Source organism: Manacus candei, unplaced genomic scaffold (assembly GCF_025592945.1).
Source record: "Manacus candei isolate 608988 ecotype Guabito, Panama unplaced genomic scaffold, ASM2559294v1 h1tg000078l, whole genome shotgun sequence".
Taxonomy (NCBI): domain Eukaryota; kingdom Metazoa; phylum Chordata; class Aves; order Passeriformes; family Pipridae; genus Manacus; species Manacus candei.
The window spans coordinates 731,636-759,159 of NW_026138126.1; the positions used below are offsets into that span (position 1 = coordinate 731,636).

General features: G+C 40.6%; 1 protein-coding gene across 1 annotated transcript in view; it reads right to left on the bottom strand.

Moving 5' to 3' along the window:
- CPAMD8 (C3 and PZP like alpha-2-macroglobulin domain containing 8) overlaps positions 1-27,524 on the bottom strand; it is a 52,329-nt gene that overhangs the window by 22,265 nt on the left and 2,540 nt on the right. Inside the window, exons 2-29 of the mRNA XM_051810454.1 lie at positions 27,242-27,393; positions 25,948-25,970; positions 24,861-25,026; positions 24,681-24,733; positions 24,184-24,201; positions 23,210-23,264; positions 22,963-23,076; positions 22,561-22,645; positions 22,191-22,299; positions 21,507-21,734; positions 21,198-21,368; positions 20,691-20,819; positions 18,464-18,653; positions 17,103-17,275; positions 16,867-17,016; positions 16,597-16,758; positions 14,460-14,602; positions 13,404-13,469; positions 10,332-10,563; positions 9,574-9,727; positions 8,824-8,966; positions 8,336-8,387; positions 7,362-7,660; positions 6,739-6,964; positions 6,035-6,211; positions 3,188-3,269; positions 1,234-1,390; positions 710-784 (exon numbers count right to left, since the gene is read on the bottom strand). Of these exons, the coding sequence (XP_051666414.1) occupies positions 710-784; positions 1,234-1,390; positions 3,188-3,269; positions 6,035-6,211; positions 6,739-6,964; positions 7,362-7,660; positions 8,336-8,387; positions 8,824-8,966; positions 9,574-9,727; positions 10,332-10,563; positions 13,404-13,469; positions 14,460-14,602; positions 16,597-16,758; positions 16,867-17,016; positions 17,103-17,275; positions 18,464-18,653; positions 20,691-20,819; positions 21,198-21,368; positions 21,507-21,734; positions 22,191-22,299; positions 22,561-22,645; positions 22,963-23,076; positions 23,210-23,264; positions 24,184-24,201; positions 24,681-24,733; positions 24,861-25,026; positions 25,948-25,970; positions 27,242-27,393 (3,784 nt within the window). The remainder of the gene's footprint in view (positions 1-709; positions 785-1,233; positions 1,391-3,187; positions 3,270-6,034; positions 6,212-6,738; positions 6,965-7,361; positions 7,661-8,335; positions 8,388-8,823; positions 8,967-9,573; positions 9,728-10,331; positions 10,564-13,403; positions 13,470-14,459; positions 14,603-16,596; positions 16,759-16,866; positions 17,017-17,102; positions 17,276-18,463; positions 18,654-20,690; positions 20,820-21,197; positions 21,369-21,506; positions 21,735-22,190; positions 22,300-22,560; positions 22,646-22,962; positions 23,077-23,209; positions 23,265-24,183; positions 24,202-24,680; positions 24,734-24,860; positions 25,027-25,947; positions 25,971-27,241; positions 27,394-27,524) is intronic.

Below are 27,524 nucleotides of genomic sequence, written 5' to 3' on the forward strand. Positions count from 1 at the left end.
AGCACTGTTTTACCGTGAGTTTTAAGAAGGAATTTCTGAAACACCAGTTGTACTGGAAATTGTGGGGGGTTTTTTCCTAATTCAAAAATCATGCAGTGGAATTGCACATTCTGACATAGCTGTTCTCTTTTCTGTAGTGCTCCTGTTCTGTCTCACTACAAGGAAGAAAAGGACTTGTCTGCAAAGCCCTCAATCCCACATATTGCAGGAGAGCAGCTCTCCAAAGGCACTGTAATCCAACAGCAGTAGCTTTTTGGCCACAGCAGCCAAGCCAGACCACAGGAGTTTGCTGTATCCCCAAGTTAAATTGCTGTTAGCACTAAGCCAGGTTTTCTGAGCCTTTCTAGGCAAGCAACCAGGATCTGCAAAGGCTGAAATCACACCTTGAAGTTACAAGGCAGAAAACACTTTTTGCAGGAATTTCTGGAAGAGGTTGAGGGATGAGGCTGCAGGGAAGTGTTTTGCTCTGGTAGAATAATCATGAGCTGATGGTAGGGGGGTGGGAGATCACCTTGAATAAATTCAGACCAGATTCCTTAACTTTAGAATAATCTCAAGGCTTTGCAGCACCCTCTGTTACCTGAATGCTGTCACTCAACTGATCATAGAACCTTTGAGAGCAAACAGCAGTAAAGTGAAGTTTAAAAAAAGAGAGAGAATTTCATAGAACATGAAAAACTGAGAGCTGTTTTAACTGAGTTTTTGTTACCTCAGAGGTGACACCTGTTTCCAGAAGAGATGCAACCACATAAGCTGTCAGGGAGATCTTCCCATGGATTCCACCCTGGACGGGCAAACAACACAAACCACTGGATGAAAATTAGAGAAGAGGACACTGGATAAAAAGAGTCTTGAAACAAGACAGAGAACATGTTAGAACTAGAGAAGCTGAGGCATCACAGAATCTCTTTTGGTTGGCACATAGAGTAGGAAATTTAGGAACCCAATCCAACATTGGTTGGACCCAAGATTGTCCCTGGCAGTGGCCTGAGGACTCACTCAGTGCACACAGGACTCAGGTGTTTTGTAACACTGGACATCTTGCTTTCCCTCCTCTGGGGACACCACACAGGCACATTCTGACAGATTTGTTTAAACTGAAATTCTCCTGCTTCTTCCAGCCATTCAAGTGCAAATTTCATATTGAGCATAAGGAAACTGCATCACTTCATGCTTTGATAATAACTTCAAAAACATTCTTGTTGCATGATTTGGATCCTGTATGGTTTTTACCTGAATGTCTTTATTTAGTATCCTGCCCATAGCAGGAAAAGAACCATCTTCTTTCTGGTGCTGGATGATCCAGTCTTTGGCAGCTGTCAGTTCTTTTGGGTCAATGAAAATAAACCCACGAGACTGAGCAAAGGACTTGAGGACAAAAGCCGTGAGCCTGTAAATAGGAATGTATCATCTTTACTGAGAAAACAAATTTAGAATAAACTATCAGTAAGGGAGAACCAACATTCTTAGAAAGCACAAATTAAAAAAAATCATGTTGGGAAACATTAAATATTGTTGTTAGAAAGTTCATTTGTAAAAGCACCTGAACACTGCCCAAACTTCTTGATAAGAACAGGGTTAGGGGTCAACTAACTTGAAAAGTAATACTCAAAGATATATTTGTTGTAGTTGTGGCACACCCTGAAATATAGTTCTTTTTTTATAAGTGCTCATCTTCCACCTAAATTACTAAAGTTTTTAAGTCAAGAATCAATATTTTTAAATTAAGAATCAATATATTTCTTATAAGAAATCCAGATCCATTGCTGAAGTCTGAGGCTGCGTTAGACTTTATAGAGAATAAAGATTTAAGAAAGCACCAGAAGTGTTTTTGGAATTCTAAACCTCTGACAAAAAGTGTGAGCACTGGCCAGCTCTGAGAGATTGAGTCATCCCATTTACAAGCCCCTGAGGAATGGGAGGGTAGCAAACATGGCCTAGCAGGGGAGTTCTCAAGTGTTAAGTAATTCCATGTCACCATATTGGACATTGAGGGACTGGGAGATGCCGGAGCTGAGATAAAAGTTCACTGTCTCAGAAACAGTGAGGCAGCAGCAGTGGTGGTTCCCCTCCAATGAGTTTGTGAAGTAAATCAGTTAAAACCAAAATACGAAGCAGACAGAGAAGCCAGATGACAGCACAGGCAAATGAATGAAGACAAGGATCCACTATAGCTGAGTCAGAGTCAGCAACACTGAGGTGATGTAACAGAAACCCCCCAGGCCATGGTGTCCCCAGGAGCACATAATGAGATGAGCTGATTCCTTAGTTTCTTAATTTCTGGCTCTCCTGTTGTTTGACTCTGAAGGTCCCGCTCTTATTCTCAGAGCATAAATCCACCCCATTTCATCCATGAGGGGATATAAAGCACACGGGATAAGAATTCTTGGGGGGTTTTGAGTTGGTTTTGGTAGGGTGTTTTTTCCCTACCCTGGTAGAAGCCTCAGCCACTTCTAGAGACAGCCCATTTCTCTGTACATGGTGAATGGTGAAGCTCCATTCCCTGATGGAATTCGGTGCCTAAATACTCCATAATTGCTACTCCACTTCCAAATAGGAACCTTAAATAGGGTTTCTGTGCCTGAATTTTATGTCCAGTGTATAAACTGGGGGGAATTACCTGAAAGAGGGGCCCATCTGGGTTCAGGAGGGAGGGTCTGGCATTGATCAGTGAGTGGTGAGCAATTGTATTGTGCACCACTTGGTGTTTTGCCTTATTACTGTCAATATTATTATAATTTACCATTATTACTGTATTTTTACCTTATTTCTGATTACTAATTTGTTCTTATCTCAACCTACAAGTTTTACTTTGATTCTCCTTCCCATCCCACCAGGATGGGGGGAAAGAGAAGGTGTTTGAACGAGTGGCTCTGTGGTGCTTAATTTCCAGCTGGGCTTAAACCAAGACAGCATATCAGTAGATCTGACTATCTTATCTGCTCCTGAGTCCTGAAATAACTATAACACACCTGTTAGGGTAGTAAGAACGTTCAGCAGCACTGAAGCAGTAATTCTGTACTCACTGAGTATTTATTTCTATTTTCCTGTTTTATTTCTATTCTCCACTGTGTGCAATACCACGATAGAAGCTGGAAAATTCCTCTTCTTTCCCAGCCAACTGTGTATTTTTCCCATTTAGCAAACACTTAACACTTTTCTAACTCTGTTTTAAATAGCAACTCACCACATACTCCCTGATGAATCTCTCTCCCCAAAAGCACTGTATGAGCCATCTTGTCTCTTGTAGGTCAGCTGGCGCTGGTAGCCTGGAAGTCACAAAAGAATTGGGGGAGTCCAAAATCCTCACACAGAGAAAAACAAGAATTTCAAGTGAATGAAGACTCAGAGCATCTGGTACTCATGTAAGGGATTCTGCTGCCCCAGGCAGCCTCTTGTTCTGCTGTGAGTGAGAGCCAGCTCTGTGTCCATACAGCTTATCCAGAAATCCGGTCAGGATAATATCTGGGACACTGCAGCTCCTGCCTTTTGGACACTTGAAATGTTAGAAATGTGATACTCCTCTGAAAAAAATGCAGTATCAAAAGAAAGATTTTTTCCTTAAGTCCACAGCCACTCTCCTTCTGCTCTACTGAATGCACAATACAGATGAAAATGGTTTTCCTTCAACAGCACAGCTGGATTCAGACTTTTCTCCAAAGCTGTTGCTTGGGACAACTTAAGGTAACTGTAACATAACAATAACAGTTGTGATCTTGACGCCCTTGAAGATTTCCAAGCTACCAGGACTGTCTTAAGGCTTGTTTTAGGCAACATTATTAACAAGTTGAAGATAAGAACTCTCTCCTGAAATGTCTTCTGAGACAGAAAATTAAGAAAGATAGTCAAAGTGCTCTTCCTACCAGGAAAATAATTTGCTTCTCAAATCTGTTTGTCTATAACCATGAACTGCTCTTCCTAATAAAGCACTCTAGGAATACAGGAATATATGAGTTGAGGAACACAGAACACACACTTGGAGAAAGCTCTTAAACACCCATTGGAATCAAACCCCTTAGAGTGGGTCTTTCTGATAAGGAAACGTGTCAAACCTGCAAGAAGATGGTGTCAAAAGACATTTACTGCTTGCTAATTTCTCCAACACATCAGTAGATGTTTTATTCCACACCACAAGATATTTTCATGAGAATGGGCTAGTTTTTCATTTCCAGAGGTGAAGCTTCCTTGTTGACCTCTCCAGATAGAAGCAGCTCCTCAGTCCCTGAGTAAGGACTGCCCATGACTTTTGTACTTTTCAGTTGCTCTATAGGCTTCCAGTGCTCACAGGGAAAGTAGGTGGAACAGTTTGAATGGGAGGAACAAAGCCCTAGAGATTATTGATGCTCTTGTATTAACCACATCTTTGCCCAAGGACTGCGGCACAGCTACAGACAGATGGCAGAAAGCCTAAATAATTGTATTATTTTTTTTCTTCCTCCAAACAATAGGTGTGACATTAAATTAGATTCCTTTTCTTCTCTGCAGGCCTCAGGTTCAATTTACTACTGAGCCCTTCCTGCTTAAATAGTTCTTAAGTGTCCCTTTCCAGTGTGTAAATGGACACATTGAGTCTTCATACCTCTCTTATCATTGTCTCTTGGAATGTTCATTTTGAATTCAGTTGTGCTTCATTGCTCTTACACTTATTCTTCTTTGCTTCCAAGGTAGGGAGTGGCAGACTTGATGTCTTGCTAGCTCTTCTGAAATCTTCCCTTTCAAACACTCCGTGGATGTTGGGACTCACTGGAGAGGTTCACCTTCCCATTTTTCCCCTGTTCATCTGCTTTTTTGGAACTGTGTTGTGGGGAAGTAGAAAAAAATGCTGACTGGTTTAGCTCAGGCCACTTCTAAAGTTTAGGAAACACACAGGAATTGTTGGGTATTAGCACTTTCCACCATGGATGACTAAGCGAAGAAGTTTTCTGGCTTGGTAAGTCACAAAAGCCTTCTGGAGTGAGCAAACAGACTTTCTCCATCTAAACCTTGCACTTGGCAGGGCTCCAATAAACACAGAAGAGTTTAAAACTCTTGAGAATTTCTTCTGTCAGGGTTAATTAGCAAGCAGAGCTTAGAGCCAAAAACTTGGAAGGTTTGCAGATTCTTAAAAGGAAACAAAAGCAAAAGATGTTGCAAAGGAAACACTGACTTGGACTATTAACAAATTCCCTTTGCCTCATTGCTCTCAGCAAGCACAAAACATTACAAGTAGAATGAGTGGAGCCAGGCAAAGGAAGAAGCACTGGGCTTTAGCTGCTGAATACAAGAAATATCTGGCATATTCCATTTTATATTTATATTTTCAGAGGAGAACCACCTAATCCTGTCACCTCTGATTTCATCACATGACTATTGTCTGACTCATACACAAGAGAGCTTTGTCCCTTTGGGTCATTCTTGTTTTTAATGATCTCTGAATTCTTACTGAAAATTGCACTTCATTATAAAACTATTTTGCATGTGGCTCTTCTTAAACAAATGCTGAGAAAAACAGTGCAAAGAAAAAGATAGATTGCTTTGAGTTGCTTAGTGAGGTAGGACAGGACACTGAAAGGACAGATAAAAATCCCTCATTATATGCCTCTAGGATAACTATTTTGCATACTAACTTTTGATTTTGGGTACAATGTTACTAAGAAAATAGTGTTAAAAAAAGAAAGTCCAGAGAAGAGCCATGTCCTGACTAAAGTGATGGAAAGACAATTCACGAATAAGGCAAAAAAATGTATGGATTTTTAAGAAAATTAGTTTTCCTTGGCTTTCTAAGATGTTTAAACATAGAAATCAGCTATCTGAGGAAAAAAATAAAAAAGATAAATCAATAAACATCCAAACTAAGAGTTATTGAAGGGAAACACAGATTATGTATCAAGGGAAAATGTCTTGCCATCAAAATCTGTTAATCTGTGAGATTATCCTACAAGAAATGATGAATCCTCATCACTTGGGCTACTCTTGATTAGAAAGCATGACAGGATACAAGTAAAACTCTCTTCTAACTTTTCTCCATTTATAAATTGTGAATGTAATGAGTTACCTTGAACAAGGTAATCAGTAGCTTCAATCTCCACCTCATGACTGAGTTGTTTGGTTTTCTGCAGATATTTCAGGACAAAAACATTGGGAGCAAAATGGATCATGTTCTGCTCCCCACAGCCAAAGGGTAATCGCAGAAGGTTGTCCAAGTTGTTCAAAGTAGGACCCATCACATCTCCTGTTTGAGAAAGAGGTGATACGTTCAGTATTAGGCTTGACTTTTGGTGTATTATGATTAAACCCCGCCTGACTACACCAATATCACCGGTTAAATAAACTGTATCATAAGTGGGAAGTCCTTCATATGTTAAATCTTAGCCCTTCAATCTTTTGTTGGATTAAAGAAATTCCACATTTCAGAGTTGGATTGTCCATGACTTCCCAAATTAAGGTGAGTTTAGAACACAGTACGATTTGTGATTATGATGATTATGAAATAAATACTGTGAACTCTATCTAACAGACAGTGCCTCTGCAAAGCTCTCAGTATCAACTTTAAATCACTGTCAACTCAAACAGGTTTCAAAAAAGTGACAAAAAACCCCCCAAAAAATCATTTGTCCTAGAATTAAGCGGCATAAACCTGTGTAAATGCCTATGTCTATCTTATCAGGTGTGCATTACTCAAACACTGGTCAGAAGCAAGTAACAGCTGGAGTATCTCTTCACATTTGATACCCAGTGATACCTCCTCAGAATTGATACCTATGATTGAAGCTGTAGCTCTTTCTGATCCTGGAATTATGTTGTGGGGAACTCCAAGAGTAAATGCTTCATTGTGATTTTCATCAGTCTCTTCTTTTCTCCAAATTTTAAACTCTCCCATTGACCCCCAGCCTGTGGAAAAGCCAACGTACTTCACCTCAAGCTGTTTGGGGACTGTCCACTCCACAATAATAGACTCATTTAGCATCCGAATACCGTGGCCAACCTGAAAGGGACAGAAAACCAGGCAGTTCCAAGAGCCCATACATACATTTGGAGTCACTCTGCCAGGTGTCCTTGGACCCCCTAACTCATGTGCGCATCACAGAACATTGCACATGGATCAATACCTTTCTCTTTCCCACCCACAAAACAATCCAAGGAAGTTTAATGAGAATTCCACAAGCTTGACCTTCAAGGACTAAAAATGTTGAAGACTGAGGTCCTGAGGACACACCAAACTGATTTGTTCTGAGCAGATTTGTTCTGATTAAAGAATTAAAACAGAAGAGACAACAGGAGAGAATCTTTTACCTTTTACACCAACCTAAGGAAAACCTGCCATTTGTGTGCTCAGACTCTGTTTAAAAAGAGACTTTGAGACCCTTACAAGAATTCAGTACCTGGATAATTCCGTTTTTCCAACTGATCCAGAAGCTGCGGAATTCATCCCAGGAGAGGATCCCAGGTGTGTCCCTGCTGGCCACAGGTTCACCCATTTTGCTTACGGAAATCCATGTTTTGCTGTTTTGATGTCCACCAATAACAATCTCTGTCATCTCTGCCATGTCGCGGGGACCAGAGGACAAGGCCAGGTGAGCATCATTGTGGGCTTTCACAGCAATATCAAAGTGGGTCATCTGGGCAGGTTTCTGCATGTACTGGTACTCATATTTGTTAGGTGTAGATATATGGATTTTCTCTAGCCAGAAAAATAATGGAATGTTGTAAGAATTAGAGCTGAGCTTACAGACTTCAAAAATAACCCACTGCTGATTACTAAATTTAAACAAACACACCTTTCCTAAGTAATGTTTTTTTCCAGCTTCTCTTAAAACAAACTATGAAAGTAAATATGGATGTTTCTTCTCATCTTTTATTTTTACATCCTTCAAATAAAGAAGACTTCAAACTGCTCAGTTGAATTTCTCATGAAGTCTACAAGTGATTTTTCGGTTCAAATCTAGTAGTCAAAAGCAGCTCTGTTTAGCTACTGGAGCCAATTCTGAGCTACCCAAATCTCTGGCAGAAAGGACATACTGATTCCAGAACTGAATTTTAAAAGACCAACTGAAAATATAGTACAGTCCCAGTTACTGTCCACAGTGCTGAATACTCAAACTGTTTCATAAAGTAAAGGAATTTAATGGCCATTTCCAGAAATCATTTGGGCAGTTAGAACAAATTCATAATTAGCCAGCCCAGTTAGAAAGACTCTTTATTCAGAAATTCTTCCTACACACCATAACTCATCAATCACAGAGAAACGGACACAAAAATTTTAATTTTTTTTTTTTTTTTAAGGAGAGGAAGCCAAATGTTTCTATTTAAAACTGAATCAAACAAACTGAATCTCTCATTCAAATCATGAACTTACCATTTGGGCAGAAGAACACACTGTAGGTGTATTCTCTAGACAGTCCCTCTGGCTATAGAAAGACAGAAATCCACACATAAACCCACAGGGCTTGGATGAGCAGGAACAGATCTCAGTTTTACTTAGAAAACACAGAAATGATATTCTGCTGCTGTACAGTTGTTTATGTCCTTTATAGGAAAGAGATGACACCATGTGCCAACCACCAGCAGAGAACCTCACAGCACAGTACATTTTAGATTAACAGGGTAAGTTTATCCAATAAAATTTCCATTCCTTTTTCTCCTGAACAGTATTGAAGAGTCACCAGGTAAACTCAGAACCACATAGGCTCTTTCTGTACAAGTATCACTACATTATTTCCAACCATGGAAACAAACCACGAATCAATTTGAGGATTCTGATAAACCTATCCATGTTTGGTTACCTAAAAACTGTCACAATTTGCCCATTTTTATCTGAATTATTGCAAATTCCTATTTTCTTACCTCAATAATCACACTGCTACGAACATAATCCACTCCCATTGGGGTTCTTTTGTCCAGGAAAGTGTCCTCTGAGTGTTTGTCATTCTTTAAGCTCTGCATGCCATCCTGACAGCAATTAGTCCCACCATAAGCAAAAGCTTTTGCTAAGAAATAGAAGGGAAAAGCAGGAGGTATTTTGAGACAGGAAGATCTCCACGAGCTTAAGAGAAGATCTGAACGAATTAGATACAGCTAATTACCAGTACATCAAGTGTTTTGGAAATACAGCTCTCTCCTATTACCCTTATGCCATATTTGAATGATCACATCTAAAACCAGGCAATATTTGGTCAGTCATGGGGCAAAAAAGAAACTCTTCTCTAATTTTCGGTGTTGGCCAATTTGTACTGGGATTATTTGTTGAAAGATGTACAAAATCTGTTGTTATTCTCTTATTTAAAAATTCCCAGGGAAATTTAAAAATTCTCTTCAGGGAAATCTATCAGGTCCAACCTCATGTGAGCAAATATCACAACAGGAAAACTGATAACCAGGGAATCTCCTGATGTTTGTAACAGGCTCTTCTGTGCATTATAGGTATAGAATGTGTTTCTACAATAAATGAGGTTGAAAAGCCAAGTTGGCAGCAAGTGGAATAAAAAATTCCCCTTTGGGGTAGCAGAGAAACAAGAATTTTCTGCCGAAAGAGAAATAAAAAGAAACACTTGTAAAACTCTTTCAAGCAACAAGCTGTTTTTAGTTCTATACTACCAGTGATGTTGCTCAGTCCCAGCTCATTGAAGGAGAGAACAACAGAGGTGGGTTTGGCTTCCCCAGGGGCAACGCACTTCTTTCTTGTCAGATGGTGCTTCCCAGGATGTCCAACAAACTTTATGCCCTTTGGGACAGAAATCTTCACATGGACCTGTGAAAATTTTGGAATTCATTACAAATTTCAGCTGCAAAGCCACTTGTAAGAATTCTGAAAGCCACAAAATGCTCCACAAAAATCACAACATACAGATTTATTTGTTCTTCAAGTTTTCTAGTCATGTACTTGACTGAGAGCAGTACTTTCAGCTCAGCAATTCTACAAGTATTTCTGAGAGATACTACTGAGGGTAGGGAGACAATGAGTTTGAGAAGAAAACATCTTGGGAGACAGGATTTCTTGGGAAAAAAACCAAAACAACTACTTCTGGCAGCTTTCCAATCACGAAGGAATTTCTTCTGTGATTCACAATGAGCTTCCTAATTGTCTTCTCTATATTTTTTCCCTATATTTTTCAATATTTGTACTTCTGAAGTGCTGCAAGATACTCCAGACCACTACATGTGTTTCAAGCTGAAAGTAAATAAAACAATGACTTATATTTGTATTGAAAAGCAATATTTATCTTTTCAAGGCCCCTCTGCTGAGCTTACCTCTACATTAGGCTGGTACCTTATCTAATGTAACTTGTGGATCACTATGAGGTTCTGCTGATAAACCAGAATTGAGTTGTTCAGCAAAAGGAGGGGGTTGTTACCTCTACACACACAGCCAGGTAGTTGTAAACAGTCAGTGGGATTTTGGTCTGTTCCCCCCGGATGACGTGGTAGGGCAGGGTGAAATCAATGAAGAAAGGCTTGAATGTCTTCAGCTCTGTCTGTCTGGCAATGCCCAAACCCTTCTCTTCAGACAGACCCACAGCCTCCGTGATCCAGGTGGTGATGGAGTCAGGCACATCCACATGCAGCTGGGCCTCCCCTGATGTGTTACTGTCAAAAGGAACGTGAAATAATTTGGGTTCAGCAGATTAACTTCATTCCAAAGCATTTAATTTAAGTACACATTTTGGGGAGTTCCCTCCACATCCAAATTTATAAGATAACATCAGTGTCTGCTTTGAGCAGCAGCTTATAAAAGGCTCGATGTTTTTTATCAGTTGAGACCTGTAAACATTTATAAGGAGAACAGTAAGTAGTTAGTTCTGTGAAACAATCTAACATACAAATTTGTACAGGTTTAAAAACTTTATTTGCAGCCTCATTATAAAGTGACTTTTCTTAGAGGCAAGTGTCTGCATCAAGTCAAAAAAAAATCCCCCACAAACAAAACTAAAAAACTACCAAAACCCAAAAAAAAACCAACAAAAAAAGAAAGAATCCCAGAATGAGGTCCTGGATAAAAACAGTTCAACAACAATTTATTTCATTATCTCAGCATCAATATCAGCTAGTGAAATAAAAGTATTTTTTGTTGTCTCTGTGTCCATTTCTACACTGTAGACTCTGCTTGAATATAGGGTCAAATGAGAAATTTTCTAGACACCAAGTTCAGCAACTGTTTGTTTTGATTAAGAAGCATTTTGGTTTGTTGGGGTTTGGAATGCCTCACTTAGAAAACTTCCAAACCCATCATTTTCTTCCAATGGGGATTGAAACTAATTATTAAAAATCAAGTCTCTGAGTATTTAGCTTTCCTGTGCATACCCCAACAGGATATTATAAACCTGGTATCCTCTTCTATGCTTTGTAATAACAGAAATTCAATTTTCTTCTGAAGAAAATTTCCCTCCTGCCAAGCATCTTTGGCCTTGCCTGGAACAGAAAACTTTTTCTCCAACACAAGAACAAAAGCTATTTCATGGCTCAACTGACGGCATGATTGGTGCAATTACGAGTACACCCCAAGGTTTTTTTGCTCTCAAGTTCTTATTTATTCCCCAGAGCTTGATACACATGCTGTCAGCTCCATGAGCTTTTGAGGGCATGGAAAAGGAGAAAGGAAGGTCTTCAGAACAAACTTGGAGAGCCTATAGCATGACATGATCCTTGTGGGTCCCTCCCAACCCAGAACATTCCATGAAACATTGTCACCTGCAAAGCTGCCTGATCCACATCCAGGCCACCCCCAAGAACTGCACTTCCACTGCTCTTCACATGAAAGTGATTCACTTTTGGCATAAATGAAGCACTTTCACTTTGCTCCTCTACATCAACTGTTTGCAATTCTCCTTGAGCCTGAAGCTGCAGGAACTGTCAGGAGCCAGGCAGGAGGTCATGGACTGATCTGTGTATTTATAGTACAGTGGGGAAAGAATTAAAACAAATGGTTTGATGAAAACTAAAGATCACTGTGCCTTTTAATAGACATGCTAAGCTCAGTCAGGCTCCAAGCACTGGCCAATGAATGTGCTTCCCCAGCTCAAAGTTCAGAGTGGAGAGCCTGGGAAATGCACTCGGCTTGGCAACACCAAGTTATTACAAAATCATGGAATGGTTTGGGTTGGGAGAGACATTAAAGCTCACCTCATTCCAGGGCAGGGACACCTTCCACCATCCCAGGTTGCTCCAAGCCCTGTCCAACCCGGCCTTGGACACTTCCAGGGATGGGGCAGCCACAGCTTCTCTGGGCAACCTGTGCCAATATCACCTTTATAGTAAAGAATTTCTTCCTGTTATCTAACCCAAACCTACTTAAAAATTAAAGCCATTTTAACTTTTTTTAAGCAGACTAATTCCTTAATATTTAGGTCCTCATACTAACTGGAGTTATGCAGTTGGTACCTGCAATAATCCCCAGCCCTGAAGAATAAGTAGAAGGGTGTCCTGGCTCTAGGACTGGCAGGATTCCAGTTTGTTTAACCGGACAATTTGTTGCAGCTGATGTTCTTTCCACTGGGATTTCAGCCCATAACCAGTATTAACATTATTTTCACACATGAGGGCACTTACTCTTCTGGGCGGGGGGCCAAAGTACACACTCATTTCCAGCCATTAGACCCTCCAGCCAGGCTCTAGGAATTTTTAGAATTGGTTTGGGAAGTTGACATTAGGGTTTTGTTTCTTTTTTTTTTTTTTTGAGGATTGTATTTTGTAATTATAAATGGTAGAAGAAAAAAATAAATTCTTCCTGTTCAAGAGAGTGGAAGTGAAGAAATGGTCAACTCAGTTGTTTCTAAAGAAATGAAGTGGAGAAAATGCAATCTGCAACTTTTTATTCCGCACTCTCCCACTTATAATTAACTGCCCCAGCTTGCTGAGGCCCAAACAGGCACTTCTGGAATTCTCTGTGTATTTCTACAAAGCATATTTCATGCTCAATTGAACAGATTTGAATACGCTTGCTCCAAGTTCCTGTCAAATTTAATTTATAATCATTTATTGAGAAGGAAGTTTACTTGCAAACCTGGAGAAGTCTTTTAATAATTGCTTCAAATTATCCTAGGTGTGCTGTTGTGGGAGAGATTAGTTATCTATTTATTAATTTTCTTAGTTCCAGCTGTACCCAGAGGAAATCACTATTTATGAGGCAGTAAATTAAGGTTTGGGGGAGATGCTTTTGCAACAGATGACAGAGAAAGAAGGAATTTGAAAAGCAATCAATAGAGAATCAATGTGGTTACAACTGACAGGTTCCACTTGAAGCAGGTGAATACACTTCAAGATCAGATGAAATGTTGCAAAGAGTATTGATTAAGGTGGTAATGAAGAAAAACAATGAAAAAATATCAGAAAATGCCAATGTAACTCCAGTAGGTTTTACAGAGCTTTGTTTTTTGTAGTTGAACAGATACAACCCTCTGGATATAATTAAGAAAATTCCCTGTCAATACCTGACATTGAGGCAATGCCAAATCCATGTTTCAGGAAAGAAGGTTCTTTTTCTCTTCTCTGCTCTGCTAGAACAAGAAAGAAGTCCTTGTGAATTAACTCTTTCATTAAGACAGTTTTAACTGATAAATCAGAGTTATCACCTGACTGCAACTCACATCACCAACATTCTGGCTCGCTACAGACTCATTCAGTGAGTGGGCGATCACCCATAACACAAATTACATGGTCCTCCCAAACAATCCCATTGTGCACACACACACTCTGCAGACATAAATAAGAATGTAAAAAAACCCAGTACAAATAAGATTATATTATTTCTGCTAGTTTTAAAGATTATCTGATTTTATGATCCAAATTCTTTCACCAAAGGAAGTCAAAAGGAGTACACTGAGCATGTGACTTCCCAGGATATGATATGGCCTAACTAACGGCAGTTACTACAATCACTACTTTATATTCCTCTCCACTTCTTCTCTTGGAGTTGTCTTGACCTCTAATATTTTAATAATTTAGTCAGTTTTTCTACACCTATGATGCTTCATTATCTTTTTGTTAATTAACCCCCTGGCTCTGCTAAGAGAAGCTCCCAGGATGTTCAGGATGCAAATGGAAGGCTCAGAATTACCCACTGCACTTCAGGATTTATTCTTCCTGCAGCCCCTCATTTTGACCACCAGCTGAATGGCCAAAATAACAAGCAATTAACTCTGTGAAACCAGCTCTAGCTTGAAAATATTGAGAAAGCAGCAACTAATTCCCAGAAAACTGACATATGAAAGAGTGTCACATGATTCATATCATATCTTATCAAATCATATCATATTCATATCTTCATTTTGAAGAATATTTCTCTACATTTTTCCGGAATTAAACTAAATTTAACAAAGTAATGTCAGCTGTAAGTTTTGTTAAGTCTATCAAGACATCAGAAGAGTTTCTCCACCACTGCCTTTAAACCTGGGGGTATGGGGGTGGAAAGCAGTTGATAATATAGAAGAAAGAAAATACAGCTCAGAGTAACATAGACAATATATATTACAAAAAAAAAAAGTTACCTTGCTGTTATTTTAGAATGCATTGTGGCCACCAAGGTCCCAGTGTGTGGCTGGAAGGCTGGAACAGCCTCGTCTGTGTACATTCCTCCATTCTGCCTGTGGTTCAAGCTGACTATGTCAGTCATTACCACCAAACCAGTTTCCTAGAACATGCAAATGAAGACCACAAAACAAAAACCAGCAAGGAAAAAAATAAATTAAGAGAATTAAATGTGTACCAAGAAAAACTTTTTAAAATAGAATGTCTCAATCCTGTTCTAACATTTATGGGGTAAATCTCAATTGAAACCTGAGGATTTTTTTAAAAATTTTATATAAAAATGAAGATGCATCTGCAGAGGTTTTATGAGAAAGCTCTTGTCTGCTTGGAAAATGCATTTAAATCACTATCTAACATTACTGGGCATATGTGACTGCCAGGGAGCTAGAGGTAAAAAAATAATTACACAGATTTTTCCCCCTAGAATGCAACACTACAGCTTTTTACCTTTCCTAAAAGTTTCCAGAGTGTTCTGCTGCACTTAGCAGGCAGCTCTCACATCAGACATCACCAATTCTGTACTGCCAGGGATGCCAAGCAAAATGAAAACTGTCCACACAGCTCCACAGGGAAAGCACAGAACTCCTGAGAAAGCTCTCTGCCAGCTCTGTCCACTAAATGCACTTATTCATAAGAGACAGCAGCTCTCAGATGCCAAAGAATGAGCTTTGTTCTCCACATCCACACCCAGTTATCACACACCAGGGATGCAGCCCTGCAGTCACACCAGCTCCCAATATATGCACCCTTTCCCAAGAACTTCTACCTCTCAGGAAGAAAAAAAGCAGCATCAGAACAAAACCAGATCCCAGGGAGAGAAGCAGTAGTGACTCCTGAAATGGGGGGTTGCAACAAGGATTTAGAGTTTAAGAGGTTGAGGCATTGGGGGAATATATGAAAGCCTTTGGGGTTTAAGGCAACATAATAAAACAATTTAGCTAAAAATCCCAGAAAGGACAAAGAATGAGGAGACAGAGGAGCTGTAGGAAGCAAGGATCATAATTATTAGCAGTTACGTGGATTAAAATCGGAAAGAACATCAAACATTAGACCTGGGACACTGGTTCTCTAGGTCAATCTGTCTTTCAGAGCAGCCAGCAGTAAGAGTCTGTGTAAAGAATATAAAACATTCACAGCACAGCCTTTCAGGTGGAATGTTCTTATTTCAGGCAATCAGGGAGCAGAGGTTACACCCTGCATGGTGAGGAAGACAGAAAAGTGGGATGTCAGCAGAGTCTGAAAGGGTGGATGGACTCTACTGTGCAACTCCAGGAAGGAAAAGAAGAGGCAAACAAGGAGAACTTCTCAAATAGATGAAGTAACATCATTTTAAACAAAAGGAAAGCAAGAAGCTAATGGAAATAGTAACATGTCTTAAAACCCACAGGTGAGGTGACTATTCTCAGCTTAAAGGACTGCACTGTTAGTATCCAAAGCAATGAACAAATGAATTAGTGTATGAATAAATTAAAAGAAAAAGAACTTGTTTTAAATGCTCAACTTGAAAGTTAATGCAAATACACAGCACAGATCAAAGAAATAAGATATTTAAAATCTGGTCAGGTTTAACTATAGAAAGACACCAAGCAAACATAACTACCTAAACATATGGCATTTAAGCAGTAACTTGATTGAGGATACAAAGAAAACATTCCTGATCTTTCATGCAGATGGCCACAGAAGCTGGCAGAGCTTGGGCAGGAAAGAAATGTAAATGATTTCCAAAGGATAGTCCAAAAGGGAAAAGACTACAAGGAAAGACTCACATTCCACCTTCCTTCCCTGTCAGAGGAGCTGCAGAAGAGACCTGCAAGCTCATCCACAGCTGGAGGAACCTTCTGGTCCCTCTAATTCTCCAGAGCATCAGCATGAATTCCTTCCCCCAATAGCGTAACTGGCCCTCTCATCAAGACTGGCCAAAATCAAACAACGTCTCTCCAACATTTTTGCTGGAACAGTGAACTCTGTTCTCAAAAATTACTTTCCAGCCTCCTCTCAGAAATAGCTCTGGTATGGGCAAAATATGGAGCTGAAAAATCATCCTGCAAACATGAAAGCAAAACAACTCCATAGAGAAGGGAGGCTCATTCTTCCTACTGTAAAGGCGAAGCGAGCGTCCTTGGTGATGTCCCAGTGCCAGGGAAAGACTGAAGATCTACGGCGTCTATGTGAGGACATGCCTGGCCACCAGAAGTGCCCTTCCTCCTTTGGAGCTCCAAAAGCATCAGATACATCATACTCTGCAAGCTCCTGAAAAACCTGCAGGGAAAGGGCAGAGGCTGCTGTCCTTGGGTACAAAGGTACACACAAGGTAGATGTGGATCGCAGCACTGAGGTAAAGACATCAGTGCCTTAAGCTCCTTATACCTGACTGGCTGTCAGCTGAAAGCCTGTCTTCAGCAGGTAGACACTCTTATCCACAGTGGCAATGCAGACACAGCTCGATTTTGCAGCTCTGATCTTGATGTTCACAACATCACCAGGTCTGGTCTCATTTGCTGAGAGCACCACTGCAACCTGGAAATGAACATTTAAGCCCAGTTATGTCTACAGGGAAGAACGAAACCCCATCCCTTCCTCCCCGCTGGCTCCAGAGCCCCTACCTGGTTCTCAAAGGAGGAGTTCACAGCGAACTGCAGGCTGTCTGTGACCCCCTCCCCGTTCTCCCTCACGTAGTACACCAGGAGACGGCCCAAGGGAGTCATGGAGTGAAGGACTGAGAATCTCAGGAACGTCACACACACCTCAACCTCTGCTGTAGGTGTGCTGGTAGGTGCTGGAACATAAATGGTGAAAAATATAGTCTTATTTATCAAAATATCTCTTCTTCCTGCCCCATCCTGCTGCTGAGAGGCACAGAACTCCCAAGGCTTGCATTCTTCCCTGTTGCACGTTTTTCTTTAATTCAGTCTTTTCCCTTTTTCTCTTCTTTGTGAAAGCTGATGAGAAATTAGCACCCTTAACATAATGAGCAGCACAGTGAAGGTGGATAGGGAATGACTACTCAGTGTTTTTCCAGTCATAAAAATCAAGGAAATACACGGTCAAGTTATTAAGCCATTAAAAAGAAACAAAAAAAGGATATCTACTGCTGCAAAACTCTGCTGAGAGAAAAGGTATAAATGAATTTGAAAATGATTATGCAGTTTCATGGCCAGTCTTCGCAAATGAAGATTTTTGGGAAAGGTCATTACCCTCCAAGCCTGCGCAGTGGACTTTTTAGGTGAGACGCAGTGTGCGCTGAACTGAGCCCACCCTTTAATCCTAAGGTTCATCTGCTGGGGCCAAGCGAGCTCGGACAGTGGCAGCGAGGTCCTCAGGACGCAGGTTTGTTTAGAGTGACCTTCTCTTAGATGGATGGCCTTACAGGGCTGACGAGCTCCATCTGCCCGGAGGAGTTCCCTAGGCCACGGCAGTGAGAGCGCTGCACCCTAACCACTAGACCACCAGGGGGCCCCGATTATGCCGTTTATCGAGCATATAATCACTGCAGAAGTTAAATAGAATCACCCAAAGGTTTGGGTTAGAAGGAACCTTTAGAGATCATCTAGTTCCAGCCCCCTGCTGTGGACAAGGACATCTTTCATAGGATCAGGTTGCCCAAAGTCCCATCCAACCTGCCCTGGAACACTTCCAAAGACAGAGCAACCACAATGCCTTCAGGCAGCCTGTAAACGCAACAGCTGAGAACAAATCTTCAGTGCAAAAAAGTCATTACAAATTCCCAAACCTCTGATTCCCAGAAGCTGGGTTGGGCACATGTTTTACTCTTTGCCTGACTCCCAAACTGGTTGCTACTGCAGACAGGTTACCAGGATAGACATGTATCACTATTTTTCTTGCACAAAATGATTCTACACTCTTTGAGGAGCATCCAGTTCAAAAAAGGTGGATACTTAGGTTTGTGGAAGAGTGGTTTCTTCCCTGAAAACAGGAGAGAGATTGCATTTCTGCTGCTAGCTACCTGTTCCTGGGAAATGTGTGATACCAATGTTCTTCTCAGAGGGGAAGGTGGCTCTTTTGCTCCTCTGCTGGGTGACGTTACTGGGCTGGAGTCCTGAGAGGACAATGTTGCCTCGCGATGCCACTTCATAATGTAGAGTGAAGTTGCAGGGACATGTGGACTTCACTGCAATCCAAGCCTCCTCTCCTACCTGCACCCAGAGACAGAAAAGCAAAAGATCTGGTCTGTTGCAATGTACACTTTTGATTTATAAAGCACAGAAGTCCCTTTGGGTTTCAGGCCACGGGAGGTGTGACCCCCCTCTCCTAACAAACATAAGCATTGAAAAGTGTGTTACATTAGCACTGTTGTCATGGGCTTTTCTCACAATAAAAAGAGGTCAGTGTTCAGCTCTCCACTCCCTGCAAATCTACAGGAGAATGAGCTGGGGGTTGTATGCATTAATGAAACAATGAAGGAATCTCTGGAATCCTGGAAGTTAAGCCTTTCGGCACAGAGCAGCTGTCAGAATTGGTTGAATTTTAGACACCCCTTCAGTAGTCCAGCCCCCCAAAAAAAGAAAGAGATACATAGGTTCAGGGTAGAAAGAGATGTGTGTTTGATAGTCTTAGCAGTTTAACTGTGATTATACACAGGGACTGTATTCATGTGGCAAATACTAATTCAAACATAACCAACGCGGCATGAAATTTCTGGGAATAGATCTGAGGGAAAATGCTTTCCAGTTACACAAGTCTTGATAATAACTTGTAAGTCTGGTACTCAGGGAGGTGTCAAACACACAAATAAATGAGAAGAAAGCTTTTTTTTGTCTGGGTAAGCTCATCTGGTGCCTGCAATAGGCTCCAGAGCAGCACTCTGGGCACTGAAGCCCTGTATACAGAGAGGCTCGCTAAGTACTGAATGCTCAGAAGAAAAAATCCCCCAAATAGGACTCGGTAATAATTCCCCTTTCCTAGGAACACAAACTTCTTGCTTCAGGGACCTGAGGAGCAGCTGGCACTGGTGTTCAGCAAGATTTCTGCAGAAGCTTCCACTCCTGACCCTCCTGTCATTTAAAGTAGAACAATTCCCAATTAAAACTGTTCAGGCTGGATGTTAAATTCCAAAAAAATCTTTTGAAAAACTTCGCTTTCTCCAGCACCAAGTGTTGTCCTTCCAGAATGTCCACATGGTACAAACCAAAAGGGCAGAACTTGACTACAAGGAGCTGCTAATGGTTAAATATAGTGAGAATGCCACAAAGTCAAAAAAGTGCCTTGTGACATTAAATATTTGAAGTATTAAGAATCCCCACAGTGCAAATGATGAAACAATTCATTAAAAAATAAATGTAGCTAATTGGAACACCCAGTAAGAGCTGGCAATGCAGGGAAACAGTTCCCACATCAGCTGGTCATCCAACTCCTAGCTTTCCCACAGAAGAATTAGTTCTAATCAGGTTATAATAAGAACAATGTGTTCAGATTAGCAGTGTATAATCCCCTTTCCATACCTCAGGAAACTTGTAAAAGATTAATTAGCCATTAAACTTCCATGAAATTCAACGATTAAAAAAAAAAAGCTCTTATTTGGATACAAAGAATCTGAAACCAACCTGACAGATAACAGAAACTTAAGTGCGTGTATTACCAAAACACACTTTTTTTCCCCACAAAGCAATATGCAGACCCTCGGAACACCTTCCTGCGTAAGAAGAAACCCTAAACAACTCTCAGAAAACAATATGCAACAGGAATCATGATTAAATCAGACCTTTATGAGAGAAATTGCAACTTTTATAGGGCAGGATTACAATTTTAGAGAGGCTCCTACGAAACCTACAAAAGACAAGGTAACTGTGTTCAGAGTTCAGTAGCTGGAATAATAAACAGATTGAGATTTACACTGGAAGTTGAGATTTACACTGGAAGTTCTAGTGAGACTACACAGCCTTAATTTTGATTTTTAGTAATGAAGCCACCCCAATAACATGAATTCCAATGATCTCCACAACACGAAGGAGAATGAGGTGCTGCATAAAGCATCAAAGGTGCTTTGCTTAGCACTGTGTGTGACCCATATTGAACAATTCTTTGGTGGCTGAAGTGCAGCTCCTTGAAGTTTCCTCCCTTTGGAGTGGAAACAAAAACAGTTCAGGATCCCAGAAACACCTAGAAATATTTAATTAGAACTAAGAACTTTTAGCCAAGAATTGTTGCCATGATCGAATATGACGCCAACATACCTGGAAAGGTTTGTCTGGTGCCTGGAGCTGGATGTGACATTTGCTGGGCGAGTACCAGCTGCTGATGGACAAGTAGTTGGGCAGATATTGATCCCCAGAGGGTTTCCCATCAATTGCTGTCACTTTGGTCTTTAAAAAAAAAAAGTTACATCTGAATGTTATGCATAGAAATCATGCATAGAAATCCTGATTTGTGCTCTTTTTATGTTGTATCCCCTTCTCCCATTTTATGCTTTCCAGCTGTTCATCTCTTGTCATCTTTAAACAGCAATATCAGACCCTTACTACCTTGCTAAGCTGTATTTGGAGAAGCATCTTTTCATGGTGGTTCTCAACATCAGTTCTATTGGCAGCAAGAAACAAAGCAAGTGTTTGCTATGTTGAAATCCAGTAGCTGAAGCTAAAAAGGCAGCAATTTCCTGTTTGTAGCACTGATTTTATAAAGTGCAGGTTTGACAAGATTAGTTACATTAAAGCCCGCTAATCCTACAAAGATCTTTTACCCACCTCCAGCCAGACATATTGGGCAGCTGTGGGGATGGAGGGGATTTCAAACTCCACCAGGCCATTCCTTGATACCAGTTCACTTGTGTAAACATTGTCCTTTGGTGTGAGCTCAGCTTTAATTAGGATGGTGACCCTGTCAGCTGGACTTCCATCAGGGTAAGTGACTTCTACCTACACAGTGTGACATTCATAGAATAACAGGGTTTACATGACCAGCAATTCCAGGTGGGAAAAACACACCAGAGAATATGGTGTGACATCCTGAGATCAAGTCAGTACAATCTCATGGTGGTTCTATTTTAATCTTACCTTCCCTTTGTAAGGCAGTCCAGGTTTGAACTGTTTTCTGGTGTCCTTGGAGTACTTGATATCAATCAGCTGTTTCTGGACAGGTGTTGAGTCATCAAATGTGACTTGTTTGCTCCCATCAGAGCTAATCAGTGTGGCCCAGATGTTGACTGTGCCTCGGAAATGCTCTGGGACATCAGCTGGCATCATGTCTTTGACACACACATCGAAAACAGCAGAGCCATCAATCTACAAATTGTGTTGGGGAACAGAAATGTAGGTTTGCATTCACATCCAGAGAAGGTCTGTAAGCCAAGTCTAAATCACAGGCACTAGATAAGAGTTTGCAGCAGTATTTTTATAGGATTAGGAGTGGAGAGAGTTAATTGGGGAGTGGATGAAGGAAGGAAGAAAGCAAGCAAGTTTCATTTTCCTCCTTATCCCTAGTCTGGACTAGCTCTGTCACAGTCCCTCAATCTCTTGTTCTCCTCAGCCCAATATGCTCTAAAACCAGATTAATGCTATGCCAATAAATTCCCATCCCCCCAAATCATAAACAGACCATGCAAAAACAAGTAATATTTTTTATTATGCTGGACCTAATTATCCCATTTCATTCTTTATTTTCTGATCTCCCATCAGTAACAAAACAGAGCTGTGGGATTAAGGAACACAGATCACAGGTGAGTCAGTGGTCTTCCTCACCTGGGTAGTCTTGAGGACAGGGTGTCCCACTTCATGCCTGTAGTACCCCACACCATTTATAGTCATATTGACAATTAACTTCCCTGTCACTGGTTTTCCAAATGTGTATCTGAAATAGAAAGAAGATATTTAATAACCTCCAGATAGTTTCTTTTTTCCTGCTTATATCAAGGCAATAACATGTTACCTGCACATCTAGAAAACAGACAGTTTTCCAGCTTATTTTTAACATTCTAGGAATGTTACACAAGAAAGTTGATAATGATGACAAGAAATAATCTGAAAATTCAGCAGCAGCAGATGGGATCCAAGCTCCAGTGACTGTACTACAATCCAGAGTAATGAAACTTGATTTGGGATATGTTCCTACCTGGCATGGACAATTCCTTTTTCACACAGTGAGAGGTCCCGAATGTAGCGAGGGGGGTCAATGAGCAGCTCAAACTTTGGTAATACTACAATGAAAAAATACAGCAGAATCTTTTGAAGAAGAACTCATTGCCCAGATTATAAAGAAAGCCCACACAGCTCTGACCAGATCCTTCTTGTGGTCCATCAGGGCTGAGTGGGTAAACCAGCAAAGGATCAGTCAACAACAGCAGCAAACCAAGACCATCTTAGCAGAACACCCAGTTACCAGTGTCCTCATGCCACAGCTCGAAGGAATTTTTCCTCATGACATTTTAAATGCATTATTTCAGGTATTTCCTCAAGAGAAAACATTTCATAGTGTTCTGTTCTTCCAAATGCACTTGGGTTCCAGCCAACTCACCATATTTCTGAACTTCAAAAGATTTGTTGTACGTGTGTCCCTGCATTTCAGCAAAGATGAGCCATTCCCCAAACACTGGCTGATCAGACAGAGGAAAAGTCATATTGACAATACCTGAAAAAAGGAATCGGACTGTGAACTCTGTGCTGCTGTTCAGACATTGCCAAGGCTTATTGAACACAACTCAGGGGAAGCAGAAGCAAAGGCGAATAACAATACAAGGAGGAAAGGAATCTGAAAAACTCACCACAACAAAATGGCTTCAAATTGCTCCACTCGATCATCCGTGACCCCCGAGGATCCTGCACATGGTTTAGGAATGAGAAACATCACAGTATCACTAACGCATTGAACTCAGTTTGCAACAAAGAACTTAATTTTTTAACATACACACATCACTAACAGTCCAAGTGTAACTAATATATGTGTTCTGAAGATACTTTACCAGGGGTATTTGCTTTCTAAAATTATTTAAGAGCATTGTAAGCAATGCACACAAGCAAGTGCTGTCAAGCAGCAGATCTTCCACCTGTTTTAAGACGCCTCTTTCAGATGGGATGAACTGACCTCTGGTGACACTTTATTCCTAAAGGGTACGACAGGCAAGACAATTTTTAGGTGACATAGTCAGATGAAATGAATTCTACTGGTTTTGCCAGCATTAAATCTGTGCTAAACACAAACAAGAGAAGAAGGTGGATTCTTCTGTTTAAACACATGGTTTAAAAAAAAAGAGAAAAAAAAAAAGAAAAAACTAAGATTAGACACAGAAGGAACCTCTCATTCACCTCATAAGGAAGAAGGGAGGAGCGCCCTTTCCTTGCCATGGATTTGTATTGTCCACTATCAAAATGTTTGGGTGCAGAGATGAGATTGGCCCTGCTATACCAGCCCAGCCAGCGGAAGGACAGGAGGGGATCTGAAGGGGAAAATTGAGTGGGGTTGTTACCCTTACAAGTCCCAGTGAATATAGTCAATTCCTCTCAGGTTGAAAAATGGGAATGGATTTCTGAGACTGAGGTAGAAAACCAGGATATTTGTTGGTGGTAACAAAAGAGCAAGACACAAAGTCTTGTCAGTTAAAGACGCGGGGAGAGAGATAATTGCATAGGATAGTTTGGGAATGGCCATAATAGACTTGAAAAGCTGCAGACCCTCTTCAGGCTACGAGAACCTGTTGCCTGTACAGGACACATGTGAGATGGGCAGACAGATACTCACCACCACATAAGCTTCAATCTGAAAGAAAAAAAAACAACAAAAGACTTTATGAAACAAAGCTGCTTTTCTGCTTCTTGTGACAAACAGCTGACTTGGCACAAGCAAGGTGTGATACACGAAGTGATAGAGTTTAAACATCTCTTCTTTGCCAAGAGCAGCCTGAGAAACACACATTTCATCCACACATCTAAGTGGAAAACTAATACTTTGCATATCTGTGCACTACCTAAATAAGGTGCAAGTCTGAAAAATTCTTTATCTGTTCTGGCATATTTGCATCCTATTTTCCAGCGCTCCAAAAGCCCGTATTCTCCTTCAACAGGAATGCGATCAAGTGAAAAAAAACTAAATTGCAAATACAATAAGCTACCACAGGATAAGACTAAATAGGTTAAAAAGCCAATGATATTTCTGCACAGATGTACATTAGAATAAAATCCAGGCTATCAAGTATTCCAGCATATTTTACACTGTGAAAGAAAAAAAGTTTCCTTTACCCTGTCATTGACCGGTCTCAAGTCAGAAGTCACCATAAAGAGGTTTATCAACACTAAAAAAAGGAAAAGAAGACATTTATTAGTCATCAGAGCTGAGGCTGAACAGCTCATCCTAGAAACTACCCTTGAAGAAAGCTTTGCTTGAAAGCAGCCCTGATCTGGCAAATTGTCAAAATTTACCTTTCTGCTTGGGTTTATAGACAGGTTTGTCAATCTGGATGAACACTGAGGACCCTTTGCTGTCAATAGTGACTGTGGTGTAGTTGTGGAAGATGTACCCTTCCTCTGCCAGGTGCCTGTTGCCCCAGACTTTCAAATGGGCTTGTCCACGAAGCCCTGAGGGCACCTAGAAAACAGACCAGGAGGTAAGGAAGACACAGAAAAAGCCTTTGAGCTTTTGGGAATATAAGTGACACTGAAGTGAGCAAGAGCAGCCACCTGCTGCGTTTCAGTGTAACAGTGTGTTAGTAATAAAGAGAAAATGAAGAACACACTAGACCTTCTAGAACATATAAACTTCAAAGGAGGCAAAGTCATGCTAAAAACATGGCAGGAAATTCTCTTCTGCCCTTTATCACTCATGCAAAGTGATATTTGATCTATGATCTGCATGTGCAGCTTCCACTACAAAAGGTGTGTTCCTGCTATGGAACACACAGCTCTACCAACAGAGGAAAAAAACCCAACCACCAACATAAAAAAAGCCCCCCCCCGACAAAAATTTTATGCTTGCACATTTTCAACCAGTTCCTCAGACTGTGAAAATGACAGCAGATTAAAAATTACACAGTAAAAAACCTGATCATACAATTCTAGAAGCGGGTCACAGTTTAGTATTTTGTTCCACCCGTCCCCTTTACATCCCAAAGAAGACAAGTCCAAAGTGAGCCCTAAGTTAAGAGAGTCAACACTTTTAAAGGCTTGTTCTTCAGTCCAGTTCAATTTTGCCTGCATTTGAAGTCATAACCTACACAGAATTCTGTACTGCCATTCTAATCAAATAACCCCAACATAGAACTTTACGTTGAGCCATGAGCCACTGATGTTCTTTAGTGGTCTAAGGGCCTGACAGGTGAGCTGTGATGGGTCAAGCATTGCTCTTTTCACTCTCCACTCTTCCTCTTGAGCAGGTTCCTTCCTCCTCAGTGTGTGCACCAGAATGTGACGTGTATTTGTGCCTCAGCTGCTCAGAGACCAATGCCTGATGTGGCTGAAGGGAAGTCCCTCATGCTTTCGCCAAAAACATCTTAAAATAATTGACACTTACCTTCAGTTTAATTGTTCCTTTATCTAAAATAAGAGAGCAAGAGAGAGAGTTATTCTCAAGGTAAGGCACTAACATTTTAGATATTTGCAGTTTAGCAAATACCATAGAGCTGCTCCCTGACACACCCTCATTATGATTTCACCTAAAATAATTTTCCTGCTCTGCAAAACAATCTGCAGGGTGAGCAAATTGGACCAAGCAGAGTTCTCCAAAATAAACTTGGTCCACATTTATTCACAATTTTTGCCCAAGATAAACTGCAAAGTTCTCTATGGTTGGAGAGCACCATCAAGGCTGAGGTTTCACCACAGAGCAGTCTGTGCTTACAGAAGTATTTTGCTGTTAAAAGGAACATGGCCTTTTCTGGGACTTGAATAGTTCTCAAAACACTGATAGGATCTATTTTGATTGCTGGGTATGGGTATACCTAAGAGTTGTCCTGAGCATACGCTGTCCATATGTATAAGCATCACTCCCTTTGAATTAATTTGCAATTGTCAGCCAGTTTCAAAGACAACAAGGGGAGGATACAACCAGAGACAATCTGTTCCAAGAAAGGAAACGGCTTTTATATAACTCCCAATTTTAACACACAGAACGGTTAAAATATATGATGGTTAAAGAGCCTGATTGCCTGAGCCTTGTTGACAACACAGCTCACACCACTCCTAGCAGTGGTACAACAGTGCTACTGGACTCCACTTTCATCAGTGTAAATTCACTCAGCATTAAGTTGGATGTAATCAAAACACTCTGTCTTTATTCAAGTTGGATGTAATCAAAACACTCTGTCTTTATTCACAGGATAGAGCTATCTGCCTTAGATTTTAATGACTTATCCAACTGCAGAAATATTACCACCTCTCTCAGCCACACTCAATCCTGAAGATGGAGAGACTGTATTCCCAGCACTTATTTTTAAATAAGGAAAGAAAATGATGATGATAATGATGCAGATTTTATGTTTTTCTTTAAAATAAACTTATCTTATTCCTTATATAGCCCCTCAGTGACAAATATTCAGGCTTCAAAAGGAAAGATATTCACTATAAAACTTTTGAATATCAACATCTGTGTATGTTTTGGTGTTCTAAAATTATTGACCGGTTTGTTATCACATACATCAAAAACACATTGACACAATCAACTGAGGTGGTGTAGCAGTAGCCAATTAATTAGATATTAGTTTGCCTCCAGTTCCATTATCACCTAAAGCAATTAACAGATATTGTTGTGCTCCCACAGCACCCCAACTTACAAACTAGTTCTCAAGTTCAGAATCACAGTACCTTACCCAGAACTGTTCCGTGGTTTCGTGACACAGTTTCTCCTTTGACCACTAACTGGATCTGGACTGTTGTCTCCTTGGCAGAGTTGAAGATGGTCACACTTATGGCTTCCTCCACACCAGCTCGGAAAACAGAAGGTGCTGCAATCAAATAACCCCTGAGAACCAAAATTAGAAGTAATCAGTCAAGACTCAGCAATAAGAGCATTATCATCATTTGTGAGCCACTTTATGTGGAGCAAAAGGAAAAGAACTAACTACTCTGCGACACATTTGTTCCTGTATGGTC